The sequence below is a fragment of the Dermacentor variabilis genome, chromosome 7 (genome assembly GCF_050947875.1).
Source record: "Dermacentor variabilis isolate Ectoservices chromosome 7, ASM5094787v1, whole genome shotgun sequence".
Lineage (NCBI taxonomy): Eukaryota > Metazoa > Arthropoda > Arachnida > Ixodida > Ixodidae > Dermacentor > Dermacentor variabilis.
The window spans coordinates 135,238,658-135,253,930 of NC_134574.1; the positions used below are offsets into that span (position 1 = coordinate 135,238,658).

The 15,273-nt window shown below is 44.1% G+C and overlaps 1 protein-coding gene across 3 annotated transcripts in view; it reads left to right on the forward strand.

Annotated features, from left to right (window-relative positions):
* The window catches only part of LOC142587946 (actinia tenebrosa protease inhibitors-like), a 73,119-nt gene that overhangs the window by 38,482 nt on the left and 19,364 nt on the right, over positions 1-15,273 (forward strand). For all 3 annotated transcript variants that reach the window (XM_075699334.1, XM_075699335.1, XM_075699332.1), the window contains one exon: positions 1,026-1,205. In XM_075699334.1, coding sequence (XP_075555449.1) covers positions 1,026-1,205 — 180 coding nt within the window. The remainder of the gene's footprint in view (positions 1-1,025; positions 1,206-15,273) is intronic.

The following is a 15,273-nucleotide window of genomic DNA, read 5'->3' on the forward strand; positions in this document are numbered from 1 at the left end:
AGAATCACGGCTTCGCGCCGTGAAAGAAGACGACACTAGCGGTTCCAAAGCCAGGATGGCCTCTACTTCAGGGATGCTCTTAAACGATGGGCTGGCACGGAGAATAGCCTTGATTGCGGCGAACATCATGGGAATCAGCATACTTGATATCTCATTAGCAGTGCTACCATCTAACAACTTTTCTTGGTTCTTCCTGTTCTTCTGCTGCGACCTTGAGGACACTTGTTGCTGTCGTGGGCTTGAGGTTATATCACTTGAGGGCTTTGATGAATTCGTTGCAGTTGAAGGCCTTTGCTGGGTTTCTTTCATGACTGAGGCGGAGGACTTTTTCAAAGCCGTGTCGCTGCGCTGCACCGTGTCGTGTTGCTTTTGGTTTGTAGATGTATACATCACATCCGGATTCGGTGGTGGTTGTCGTCGTTTCCGCACTTTTCCTTGGATTTGCTCCATCGTCCGTGCAAAAATGGCTGATTTCTTTTTAGGACACCCTCCGTATGACGCAGCATGCTCAGCTCCACAGTTTGCACACCGAGGCTGGGAACATGACGTACACTCCTTATGCGTATGTGTACCAGCGCATATCTTGCAGCGGATGGGGCCTTTACAATATTTCGCTATATGTCCATGTCTTTCACATCTGAAACATTGAATAGCAGACCCCATGTATTCCGTCACGGGATAACTGCAGAATCCAAGCGACACTCGGTTTGGTAAAGGGGCGTCCTTAGAGAATTCCCGGATGACCGAGCGTGTTCGGGTTTCCGTTATTACGCCATCTTCGTTAGGGACGTAGAAAACTTGCCTTTTAGCAGATATGACTCCTTATTCGCTCAAATACTCCTTACCTTTAGAACACGTGTTGAAATTGTGGAACTCAAGCCTTTCAGGACTTTAAGTATGTAGGCATGATGTTGAAAGTAAATTGTCGACTTTCTCTTCAGCCTATGTTCCTGTGTGGATCATTTCATGTATCAATGATTTCGAATTGTGCTCTCGAAATGTGAACCATTATTGCTTGATTGCAGCGAGCCAGAAACGACGACCACGTTGTCACGTGCATCCGAATTCTCAATTATGCGACGGCCGTCAGCAGCTGTGGGCCTTTGATTACTACACGAACTTCTGCCGTCGATTTAGGGTCGGCTATTGTGCAGGAAGTGTGAACCACTTTACAACGTGCGAGGCGTGCATGACTGCATGCAGCAGTAAGTATGCAATTTTTGCCTAGCGCAAGCGTCAGCTCTCATCATCGCAACATTAGCGAACGCGTGCTTTCATCCGCAATTATTGAAGTTCATTTGCAAAGTAAATGAGTTGAAGTGGATGCAATAATAACTACCAGTTCTTCGTGGCCATCTTACCTCAATCATTGTAGAGGAACATGCAGCTAAATTTCTTGTTAAGTATGTCTAATATGGGCCACAACCGTGGGTCATATATGTGTGCAAAGCTTGGAGAAGAATTAAAGTGTCATGCAGCAAGCGATGGAATAAAAATGAAAGGTCTAACATTCAGAGACCCGCAGACATCATTGTGTAGAGGGAACGCGAGAAGGTCATATTGTTCTCCAACGTAAGCCATATAAATGGGGTAAGGAAAATCGTGCAAGGCGTAGGAAAGTTGACCATTGCTGTACTACAGTTGTCAAATGGGTCTCAAAGAAAGAAAGCATGATCGGCACAGGCGCAAAACTGAGATGAACAAATGAGGCCTAGAAATGTGCAGCTGGTGTAAGAGAATTGTAATTGTAGATCGAATAGGGTGGTCATCACCTCGCAGTGGACATAAAATAGCCTTATTACAATTATACAAGGATAAGCTTATGTTACAGAACAATACAAATTATCACTTGCACTATTTTGGCACCACAAATGAACAAGCAAGATTTAGAGAACTGCACCTAGTGAGGATCCAGGACTGCTAAAGTTTTTTAAGGCTCTATGCCTCATGAAAAATTGCTTGAAGGGCTGGCAATTCAGGTCAGATGTGTCAAATAGGGACAAGTCTTAGGCTGACATAATCGCACTAACCGTGGCAGAGCAGTTGTTTCTGCAACAAATCTCAGCACATAGGAGATATTAACATTTTGTTACTTCAGTATACGGTAAACAAAGTACAATATAAAGAACGCTGACACACGTAACACATATTAGTTTGTCCTTTGTGCAACAATATACAGAAGCATGCCATGTCATAGCAAGTAGCCCAAATCGAATCCCTATTACTGGTGAGTAAATTTTGTATAATTCTTTAGTGTTGAGTTAATTTGTAACTCTAAGCTCACATAATGCAAAGTGGTTGTTTCGGGTAAACTATTGCAACTTTGACCACAACACTGTTTTGAGATTGCGTTTTCGCATTTTAACACGAAAGTGTATCATATCAGGGTCCACTATGAACTTCCTGTCAGGAATGTAACAACTGCAGGAACGCGTAGAATATAATCTTTCTTGACAGGGATGGCGCCGCCATCTGGAAGCGGTGAAGCGAAGTACTGCATCATGACACTAACGACTGCGCGCAGTGAGCGCTTGGGTAGTCTCGGAGCAGCGGTGGCTTGAATGCGCGTAGCTTGGTGTAGGCTGCGTAGGCCTTCTGCTGAGGTGACGACGCCGTATCCGCACATGTTTTCTCTGTCGTGTCAGACAAACCTGTCACACCTCATCGCCTACGGAGTGCAGCTTCAACATGCATCAGCAACTCTTACATGACGCCTACTGATTCGCTTGCGATGGCACGAACTAATAGAACTGCTACGCTACGCAGCACAGAAAGGCAACGACGTTGACTGACGAATCTCGCTTCGGTCTGGCGACGGACATGCCAGCCTGATGCAGAACGCCTTAGCGCATTCGCAGCGCACGAAATAAAATTTATAGCCCTCTTTTCAGAGCATGCAGGCATATGTCGAAAAAATAAACAGGCGAAAAACGGTTCAAGTAAAACACGTAGTTAGGATGTTCGAATAAACTTCTGTCGAAGAGCAGGAAACAATGGTACAAAACAAGCCAAATATACTGAGAATGCCTTAATTTCAGTCGCATTTTAATATCTCCACCAGGACCAAGGCTAAAAAATAAAACAACTACGCAAGGCCTGTCCGCAATAAAATAGAAAAGCAAATGCGCGATGTTAACCTTGAGACGCTCCAGTGAGTACTCGCATGTCTTCCCCATCAATAATGAAAGCCCACCTCAAATTGTTATTATATAGTATTATATTTCCTTTCATTATGATCGCACACACTCATACTTTCAATGTTAAGTGAATCAAGTCACTGTCCACTCTTTCACCGTAATATTGCGTTTTCACCCCTATCCTGTTTATACTGAAGCCTCATTCAGGAAGGAGGAGCTTTTCTCTTAGTACAGAGCACTGGTAACATCTCTTTGGCGGCTATATATGTGCCAAAGTCTGCACAGATCCCGTTTAGGCAGCTTACGATGCCCGACGTTGCCTTTACAATTCATGCACATCATGCAGGGACGCACGACTTGGTGCCGGAGTACTTGCGAACATATATTTTTCTTTTACTGTATTGCCGATGCTGATAGCATATCCTCAAGTAAACAGTACGATGAATTGATGGGTGGCTATATTCTGTAGGGCAACGCAGTAGAGTGGAAAAGCCTCCTTGCAGTGTTTCGTGTAAACCATGCGATGTCTTCAGTTCTAGGTGGCATCAGTTCATGTCTGTGCCTTGGTGAAACAGAAAATTCAGTTCACCAGTCCGCTCATTAAATAAAAGGAGTAAATGAAACATTTTTTTTCAATTTCGTAATAGTGATTTAAGTGGTCAGTTTTTACTTATAGACAACATTCACACTCATGTGCGAGTCTCGTTAAAGTGTCATCCAAACACAATGAATGATGTGAATCAAAGCCATTTTTACGCACTGCTTTAGCTACCTTGAATAAAAAATGTGGTCAGTCAGTAAAGTATAATTCGTGCAACTATAATACGTAGCTTACTTGTGAATGAATTAAAAGGGGGTCTGCTGAAATGCCCCAGTGCAGATTGCTATGATGGTAGCATTTAAAAAACGGATTAAAGATGTCGGTCAACAAGTTAGAAAAAGCGGTAATTTCAATTCTATTGGTTTTTGTGCGAGATTACGAATTATTCGCAGTATGCTACAACGTTCTTTTTCTTGTGTTTATATTTGTGGTTCTTGTCTTTTTGTTTATTCCAGCTTTGAATGCAAATAAGTTTTGTCGTATGGTGTACGAGGCCATTTGGAAGAGTAGTAATCATGGATAAAAACAACCCGCATAACTGGCCATATAAAGTGACTGCCTTGATGCGCTTCTGCAACATAATGAGTTGCACGAAATATCGTTTTTCTGCTCACCGTAATAAATACATACCTACACATACATACATATTGAACAAATTTTTTTCGCTTCTTTGACACGCATCAACTAATGGCAATGGTTGCCATACAAACAGCCGGAAATGATTCGCGGTAAGACCCTTTCATGTCACTGAAAATAAGTATAAGCATTACGTTAGAAAGAGCCTGAACGTAACTGAAAGTCGCTTATGAACTGTTTTATTTACCCACGCTGAAATCGAATCAAATCCCTATATTATTCCAACTAACATTCAAAATACCCAGTGCTCCCAGTAGTCTTATAGCTTGGGCCACTAGACATCTTTGTGGTTGTGATATCGTCATGGCCGCTGCATTGTTGTCATTCCAGCTTTGTCACCAGACTGTCATTAGGCCATCGTCATCACGCCACCGTCGTGACACAGACGTCGTCACGCTGCCGTTTTATTATCTCAATCACTACAGAAGCGTCATCTCATTGTCGTCATGCCGTCGCAGTCATACCAATGTCGTCGTTCCAGCGTTGTGAATCTTTCTTCATTATTATATTGCAATTAAACTCTTGTCATTAAATCGTGATTATGCCGCATTTTTATACCGTCATCCTGAGACAGTCGCTATCGTGCATCGATTGCCAGACCACCGTCGACATGCCGTCACGGGCATGCTGGCGTCGGCACACCAGCTTCGTCATGCGATTTTCAACACGGTATTGTCGCTACCAAATTGTAGTCATGCAGTCATTGTTACGCCATGGTCATCACACATTCATCGTCATCCTATTTTCCTTATGTGATTATCACGCCGTAATCGGCATAGCGTCGTCATTATACAGTCAGCGGCACGCACTCATTACCATATCGTCATCGCGATTCATTCGTGGTCGTCGCATCGTCGTCATTCTAACTTCAGCATGCGATTCCTGTCATATCATCGCCGTAAACCCTCGTCGTCACACATCATCATCATCATCATCAGCCTGGCTACTGCCACTGCTGGGCAAAGGACTCTCCCATACGTCTCCAGCTACCCCGGTCGTGTGTTAATTGTGGCCATGTTGTCCCTAGAAACTTCTTCATCTCATCCACCCACCTAGCTTTCTGCCGCCCCCTGCTACGCTTTCCTGCTCTTGGAATCCCATCTGTAACCATTAATGACTCTCGGTTATCTTCCCTCCTCACTACGTGCCCTGCCCATGCCCCCATTTCTTTTTCTTGCTTTCAACTAAGACATCATTGACTCGCGTTTGTTTCCTTACACAATCTGCTCTCTTCTTATCCCCTTAAACGTTACAGCCATCACACTTGTTTGCATAGCTCGTTGCGTCTTCCTGAGTTTAAGTAGAACCCTTTTCGTAAGCCTCCAGGTTTCTGCCCCGTAGGTGTGTACTGGTAAGACACAGCTGTTATGCACTTTTCTCTTGAGGGATAAAGGCAACCTGCTGTTCACGATCTGAGTAAGCCCGCCAAACACACCCCAGGCCACTCTTATTCTTCTAATTATTTCAGTATCATGGTCCAGATCCGCGGTCAGTATTTGCCCTAAGTAGATGTATTCCCTTACCACTTCCAGTGCCTCGCTACCCATCGTAAACTGCTGTTTTCTGCCGGGACTGGTAAACATTACTTTTGTTTCCTGCAGATTAATTTTTAGACCCACCCTTCTGCTTTGCCTGTCCAGGTCAGTGAGCATTCATTGCAATTGGTTCCCTGAGTTACTAAGAAAGGCAATATCATCAGCGAATCGCAAGTTACTATGGTATTTTCCATTAACGCTTTTGCCCAATTCTTCCCAATCCAGGTCTCTGAATAACTCCTTTAAACACGCTCTGAATAGCATTGGAGAGATCGCATCTCCCTGCCTGATGCCTTTATTTATTCTGATTTTGTTGCTTTCTTTATGGAGGACTGCGGTGGCTGTGGAGCCGCTATAGATTTCTTTTAGTATTTTTACCTACGGCTCACGTACACCCTGATTCCGGAGTGCCTGCATGACTGCTGAGGTTTCGACTGGATCAAACGCTTTCTTGTAATGAATGAAAGCTATATATAAGGGTTCATTACATGCCACACATTTCTCTATCACCTGACTGATAGTGCGAATTTTGTCTATTGTTGAGTAGTCATTACGAAATCCTGCCTGGTCCTTTGGGTGGCAAAATAATTCTATTTGCGATTATCTTAATAAATACTTTGTAGGCAACGGACAGTAAGCTGATCTGTCTATAATTTTTCCAATTTTTGGCGTCCCCTATCTATGAATTAAGTTTATGTTGACTTTCTTCCAAGATTCCGGTACTCTCGAGGTCACGAGGCATTACGTATACAGGGTGGCCAATTTTTTTAGAACAATCTGCCCACCATCCTTAAATAAATCTGCTATTACCTGATCCTCCTCAGCAGCCTTCCCCATTTGCATAGTTCCCAAGGCTTTATTTATTTATTACGGCGTTACATCTGGGATGTCAAATTTCTCTAGACTATTCTCTCTTCCATTTTCGCCGTGGGTGCCACTGGTAGTGTATAAATCTATACAGAACTCCTCAGCCACTTCAACTATCTTATCCATATTGGTGATCATATAGCCCGCTTTGTCTCTCAACGCATACATCTGATTCTTGCCTATTCCTGGTTTCTTCTTCCTTGCTTTTAGGCATCGTCACACAGCCGTCATCAAACGGTTGTCTTCATCGTCGTATCGTTTCGCCCTTTTCATTTCTTCAGTGAAATAGTTCCATGGTCGTCATCCCGTGGTCGCTACACCACCTTCGTCAATCCTTGGACGTCCTTCCTTGTTCGTCATTCTATTATTATGATGGTGTCGTCAATCAATCGTGATTGTGCCACCGTGGTCATGCCAACGCGGTCGTTGAGTTGTCGTCAGACAGGCGCTATCATGCATTCGCCGTCATACCTTTGTCGCTACGCCGCCGTGGTCGTGCCACTGTTGTCATTCCAGCTTCTTGCTGCTGTTGTCGCCATAACGTTGTCGCGACGCCACCGTCATCATCTCTTCATGTTGTCATCACCCTGTTGTTATGCCATCGTCTTAATTTAAGAGGCGACATCTCATTGCAGTCTTGTCATTGTCGTTACGCAGCTTTTATCGTTTCGTTATTATCATTTTTCTTCCTCATTCCATCGTCACTGCTTCATTGGCATACCGACATGCTCATGGACGACTTTGGAAAGCGAGTGCCACAGCAGATTTGGACGATATTGAAGTACGTCGCGTACAGCCGAGTCTCAGTATCACCACAACAAGCATGAACTAAGCGTTACTTCTGAAATACTTTTGTTGTTGCATTGCTCGTGTACTATTCCCATTACCTTTGGTAGTAATGAGGCAATGAGTTCTGTATTAATTCATTGCTCCGTTTTGGTACCGACTATTCCGACGGTTTCAAACAAGCACACATTTGCTGTTTCTGATGTTCCACTACCGTGCATTCCATGGTTTTTACGAGACCGGGTGACAGCTCTTGCGTCAGTTCGATGCAGTACATGGTGGGCTCCCTTGGGACCAGTCACGTGTATCGCCAATGATAACCTATTTGCTCAGTCAAATGTGCGAATGGTTGGCGTGCACTGTCAAGACAGGACGTCACCTATGCTGTGCCGTCGCGACTGCTCGTCCCTAGGGTTTCAGCTGTTTTTAGGTGCAGAGGTGCACTCTTCTTGCGTTGTGCAATTTCTACGGTACCTTCAGTCAGCGCTGTTATTTCATGAGGGCGATAAGGGCTCCAAGGAATTTTTCCTACACCATATGCAGACTACGACAAAAAAACATGAGAATGAAAAGGATGTAAGTACTTTTATTCGTGATGGCCAGGTATTATCAGACATATGTAGCTTCATGAAGGCGCCCCTCACCATAATCTGCTAACACCTTCACGGTGAGATGAAGCGGGATGTGATGTGTCGTGAAGTTTCTGGAGGCGCTCTTTGTTATGTAATGGCAGGGTATGTTTAGTTCAAAGAAGTGAGGCTACATTAGAAAGTCGCGGTAGATGTCTCGATGGTTACCTGCATTACGTGTTCCATCACCAACGTTCAGCATTTCGTCACGACACCACATTTTTCATAGCATGGCAAACCACCAACTTGTATGCCGGCTTCATGCAAAAGCACCGGTTCTGTTTTGCCGGCGCCCCAGTCCACAGGTGCTGACACTAACAAAAGTGAGATTTTGCAGCGATATTGCAACGACAATAATGCGTTACTGTCGTCGCTGGCTTGACTATTTTATTGCTTCTGTCTTCCAGCCATGCTGCACAATTATTCATATCTTGGACCTGTTCGTACAAATACGTTCTGCTAACTATTAGGACTCATTGGTACCCAAGTATGACATGACATCAAAGGGTGCATAACTTGTAGTGATCGAATGTACGCATGCTCAATGCTGACGTGCATTTAGCGGGCACCTATCAATAAGATCGGCTTTCTGATTGGACGTAACGTTTTCTTTCTTCATATCAGGCCACGCAAAATGTTCAATTTACGTGAGACCTGGAAGTATCGTTGGTGTCGACACAACTGTAAACGGCAGGGCGCAAAATAGAGAAAACCAGCAAGATTTTTTATCGCACATGGATAGTAATTCCGAATCGCCGCCTTTGTAAGGCAACGTTTCGCCGGAAATCATCTACTGGCAAAGTCTCAAAGCTGTTTGAAGCCGTCAGGGTAAAGTACCGGCATATTCACTTACAACCTTTCATTCACGTGCTGCAAATGGCGGTAAGCGAACCTTCTCCTACGTGCACCTGACCTTCGTCAGGGTTAAGCAACCCACAGGTAACGGCAGCGGATCGCTTCGGCCTCCCGCTCTCTCAGCTTGGTAGCTTCTCGTTACTGTCGGATTGGCTGGGTTCGGGTGACTCTAACGACTGGATCGGCGTACCGGCGACGAGCCCTTTCACGACCGAGTTCTCGCCGGTGCTCATCGAACGCTGCCCATTTGATGGGAGAACGCACAGCGCGTGACCGTCCCAACAGTGTTGCCAGACTGAACCGAACGGAAAGTGTAAAGAGCAAGGCGCAATAACCAAGACAGAAAAAGAACACAAACCACAGGACCGGCGCCCCCGGGCTAGTTGGTTCATTCAAGCATGAACCAACTAGCCCAAGCAAGAGTTTTACTCGACCGGAAACGAAGCCGGCGTAGTGTGCGTGAAAACCCTTTCCTGCCCTTTCCCTCCCCGGCGGAATCGAAACAGCTCTGACTGGTTGCTTGCGTGGCGTGAGCGCACGTCTATGCACCTGGAATACTTGCTAATCAATCTCCGGCGCCGGCGCAGCTGTTAACTCATGAAGCCGCCCTTTCTCGCACCTGCTGTGCTCTTGGAGCAACAGGGTTTTTGCGTGACCACAACAGCGCCACTTGTGAGCACATACAAGCTTCGCTTAAGTAAACTGCACATCACAGAAAATAGCACCTCGCCTTTTCCTGCGTGTTACGTACTATTTATTTTTATTCTTTGTACACTGATGGCGCCTCACCTGCAAAGTTAGAAAAATGATGCAACACTTGGCTGAGCCGCCGACAACGGATCTTCGAATATATAATCTTATTTTTATCTTGATAGGTCAACCCGAAGAGAAGAGAGCGTATGATGTCTTCCGGTGTGTTATGTGAGTTGTGGATAACAAGGACGAAGCAGATAGCAAAGGTGCTCCAGGCAAACTCGTTTCTCTATCGTGACCGTTCTTTCTGGTCCTGCTGAGTGGCAGACACCAATGTTTCAGTGATTGGCAACTGGAAATGCTGGAAATGCACAGGATCATTACTCCTAATGACATGCTTCTAGTAATCCAACGTCTTTCGAGTTGCTGTGCCAATAGTGTCACTAGTCACAAGGACTATGTTCTATCGTTCGTAGTGTTTCATTCCCTTGATTTAGCGGCTGAGACCAAAGTTATCAAGCTAACGTCTCGTAGTCGTCTATACTTGAATTCTGTTTAGTAGGTACCTCCAGAGTGGTGCACTGCCAACGCGTAAGTACATTGTAGCGGGGTGCGGTATCATATGAATGCAGCGTGGTCATCCTTGCGCACGAAATTTTATGCATCTAGCTCCCAGTAAAGTTTCGTGCCAATATTTATCTCTAAAAGTTTGTGTTGGTAGTTTCAAGATTACCAAACGAACAGAAAAAAAAAAGAATTGAGAGTCGCTTGAGCATATACAACGAGGATCAAGGCGACAGCCTGCACGCTCACGAGGCATTCTCATTCAAGTGCATTGTTAATTCCTATTACCTTTTCTCTCTCTGCTAGTTCTCTTTACGTTCTCTTTTTCGGGGCCCTTGAAAGTGCCACTTGTGCGTGGTTTGTAGGCTGTTAGAATGAACGTTTTAAGTGTATGAAGTCCATTAAGAGAGCTACGTAGGTTCACTGAATGAATTTGTTGTATTTGAACAGAGTGCATGTCACATAAACCTCACAGTTCATCGCCAGGCATGTACAAATCTTCTGACCACTCTCCTTCACTTGGTCGCCGCGGTGCTAGTTTTAGATACACGGACATTTCAATGGCCTTGAGATCAGTCAAGTTGCATACTACATGCTTGATATCTTTTGTTTTTTTTTGCAATTTTGTTTGTCGAGTGCCATGTAGATGGATGTTCCTCGAATAGCTTACGCGCCTTCCTTTGGCGTGGCAAGGTTACGACATAGAACGGTTGCCATGCGCTTTAGAAGTACTGCATTTTTCTGGGCGTTGTGGTTGAATCACCAACCGTAATCATTGGGCGGTTGCGCACATCAGGTGGCATGTTCTGAACGATGAAGTTGGCGGTTGCTTTTTCTGACAAATTGGGTGCCGTGTAACCGCAGACGACCATGAAACCTACCGACAGTCAGAAGATTTCGCCGATGTTGAATTGACCATTCAGATCCATAATCGTTGCTTCTACAGTGTCCTTAACGCCGATGGCCATGACCGCTGCACGGACGTCATGACGTTGTGCGCCTCACACCTAGCGATACCCACAGAGCACTCTCGGATCTGCTGGTTCCATCTTCGTTTCTGTCAAACACAGCATGTGTGCTTACATTGGGTTGTTGCCATGTGTAATGCATTGTTGATATTTTCGCCGCGATTGCACTTTGCCGCATGTGTCTGCCATGAGTGATAATTTTGCCAGTTCACTACATCCCTTGATAATTGTCTGTAGACGATGTTTGTTCAACCTGCGGAACTCGTCCGCCAATGTTCTGTCGTGATTTTCTTTCCATGGTAGAATTTGAAGTCGTGGGTTCGAGTGCCGTAATTTCCTAAATCGTCGTAGTTAACTTCGCCTTGATTAACACTAATGGTCGAGAGTTCGACTCGCAACAAAAGGGGTAGGTTTGAGTGCCCTAATTGGCTCTATCTTAATTAACTGCACCTTATTTACCTTCGCCTTATACCAAAGGTTGTGGGTTCAAGTTTTGACCATCACAATGTCAGTTGCAATCCAACTTGGAGATGTGGCCGTTTCGTTCATATCTCCATGTTCGGTCGTGGTTTCGAGCACCTTTATTGATTTTGTCTTAATTAACACCAAAGGTCGTGGGTTTGACTTCCTCGGAATTCTCAGTGCCATAACGCTGGAAGGCGTAACGTCGGACATCGTATTTTTCGTCCAACGAGCCATCTAAAGCTTTCGCTTTAATAATTCTTGAGTGAGACATATTGGGTAGCATTAATATTTGTTTGTTTAATGCTGTTAGCTCTGCACCAAACTGGCCGTGAGGTACATTAAGTGTGTATTACGTCTTTATTGCTACGTTAAGCCGCGGAAGTCCGCAGTTTCCTCTCTGTTCTGATGCGTGCGCAACGTTAATTATCTGGCTATAATATCAGCTCTGTTTCTTCATTGTGCATATATCATTCCTGTTATATAAAAGAATCAGCAGAACTCTAGATATTTTTTAAAATGTTTTGCAATCGACGACTAGTTAACCCGGCCACATGAGATATGCTGGTTGACTGTCAATCTCCGGAGTAGCGCAGGCTGAAAGACCATCGCAGCTGATCCAAAGCCGATTTGCAAAATGAATTGTATTGCGCTTATTGTGTGGAAGTGTCACAGTATATGGCTAGATCTTCTTTCTCTAGGGGCAAGAAAACTGACTGCTTAAGCAGAAAGTCTAGAATGACAGCGAACCACCCATTCTTGCTAGCAGAAGGTAAGGGTCTATAGTCGTAGAAGGGAAGTAACTTAAAGCACTATAGGGATGGCAAATCGCCCTTATTAGTTAAAGTAAAGTTATGCTCTTCGGATGACGGAGCCTGGGCGACCTTTCAAGGTGAAGGCGAGATGAGGAGACAGTTTGTTGTCGAGGGTTACTAATAGAAGAGTAAGTGGGAACAAATGCTTTCTTCTGAACAATATTAAGCCCTATATCACGAGTTTGTGTAATTGTAAGCTCTGTCAACGCCCTTCGAGTGATGCTGTTTAGGTTCTGTGAGACAGTGAGTACATGCGCTATGCGGAAAGCCAGGAGGAATATGCCGTGTGTGTGTGTGTGTGTGTGTTTGCGTGTTTCTGTGTGTGTGTGTGTGTGAAATGCTGAAAATAACGAAGAAAAACGAAATAATTGTGGCCGAAACGATAAAAGATGTGTTTACTTTAGCAACAATTAGTAACTGGAAGAAAATTTTGAGCCAAAATTATTTGCTTCGTGTTTTCTTGGTTAACTAGCCGCTACGCTTCTCTAATAAAGTATACATTTTCATGTGCCTCAACTACGTAATTTATTTGCTGGCCCTATTGTTACAGCTGTAAATTTAGGGGTTCACCAAGAAAACGTAGAAGTGTGTACAGTTATGACTGCTCACTTTTGTGAGAGGATATGACGCATACTCTGCAAAGTAAGCTCCTTCTTTATTTTTCTCATAGAAATTGCACGTGGGGCACGTCCAATCAGGTGCTTGATTGGGCATTTTTCTTCCTTTCATGGTGTACTTCATAACAAGCGTGGGCAAGTTTAGGCTATCAAAGAAAACATTTAACATAAAGTAGTAGCAAATTTTATAGCCGTACAATGCACCACGAAGCCCCCAAAAATGTACAAATTCTTGCATGGCTCTTTGCAAGGGTGAATTGTAGCTAATTGTTGGAATTTTATTATTCATTTTTCGTGCAATAATGCAATAACCAAATTAACTTGCGAGTTTCTTCAAAAACACGATCGCTTTTGGAGGGGAACTGCGGGAACGCTCAAACTCACAATTTGAATCAGAATAAACCCGTTGCGAAAGTTGCGAACCGGTTCAACCATTCAACCAGTTCTACATTCGCTCCAGAGCTGAAGCTGACCGGGACAGAAAATACATAAGCCGGAAACCTAGCCGAACCCGCAACAGTGTCGGTTCCATGCCCTGAGTATAGGAGAAACGGAATATAAAGAGCATAGAATACTTGCGTTGGAATATTGTCGCAGTCACTATGCTTTACTGCAAAGCTGTTTTAGTACATTCAAACTACCGTTAACCGCAAAATAGGCTTCTGTGAGCTTACATACTGGTGAACTACACGGCGATGGTGCCAAGCTATTGAATATTATTACTCATTGTGAATTAAGGATATTAAGATATTAAGTATTACAGCATATCTTCCTATGCCAAAAAGAGAGTTCTATAAATTTCCTTTTCTTTTTCTTAGGCGACATTTCTGGAAGTGGCTTCTCCGAAGCTTCCGCCGTTCGCGTTCGTTTTCACACACAAAGAAATGTGATCTAAAGAAGAGCGCAGCCTATTCAATCTGCGAATATTTCGAAATAGCTACGCTTCAATTCAATCTCGTATATTTTCCGCACGGCGGAGACAAATTGATCGCCAAGCAAGACGCGATCATCAACCTCGAATGCAGGAGACGACGGCGGTGCAAACAGCTCAGCTTTCCCCCACTCGTCGACCAAAGCCGCCTTAGGAGTATACGAAGAGGTGATCTACGTTGGCATTTAAAATTACCTTACACCTATTGCTATCTGTCATTCATGTTCTGAAACTCCACCCACATTTTTTCACCCAGCATCGAAAAGCCCATCGTAGCCTTAAGTTGTTATTCTAATCAAATATTTGTAACTCATGCAGTTTTAGGTGCACCCAAGCAGGCCTTCTTGACCGGAATTGGGTAGCCGAGAGTTCTGTTGCGCGACGACAGTTTTGTTTGCTGGACCTCGTTGCTAATATTGGGATGCGTTTAGCGACGCACCTATAGAAGCGGACGAGGCTCCACATGTCTTTTACGGAAAATTTTGCTAGCTGTATCTTGTAGGCACAGCTCTCCTAAATCTTCAGCTCCTTTCCTTACTCAAAAAAATACTTTATAAAGGTGCGTCTATATGCACAAGTGTATTTTAGAAACCAACGTCTACATTCAGTATTGTTATTGCACGAGGTGGTGAGGGGAAGAGCTTGGACAATGGAGGCATTGCTCATAAACACCTGCGAATAAAACGAAACGTCAGAAGAATGTGGACGTTAAAGCAGGTGCGTTATTGCAGTGTGAGTTTTCTAGGCAATAAAAGCGAGAAGCATGTTCGTCTACGGTCGATCGTGTACACATGGCTAGAATTACTGCAATCCTACAAAACCGATCAGAAGGAACCGCAACGTCAACAGCCTTCATTTTAATAAACGACTTCCACCGTTTTCTGCGTTAGAGCATCAAAAATAAGGAAACGAAATAAATCTGTGACACATGCTTAACACTTCAATACATAATTTGATCGAAATTTTACGAAAATAAACGCCATTATCGAGCAATGTGTTCCACAATTTTCTTCGTCTAAATATATTTGAGAAGTTGAGCTCTGTAGGACATACCATTTATGTTTTGACTTTTTGATGTTTTGACGTTTTGACTACCATTTATGGTGTATGTCTTTCGAAGCTAGTGGACGCCAATACTCCTCCTGCATTTTGCAATAAGCCAGAGAAATAAAGATTG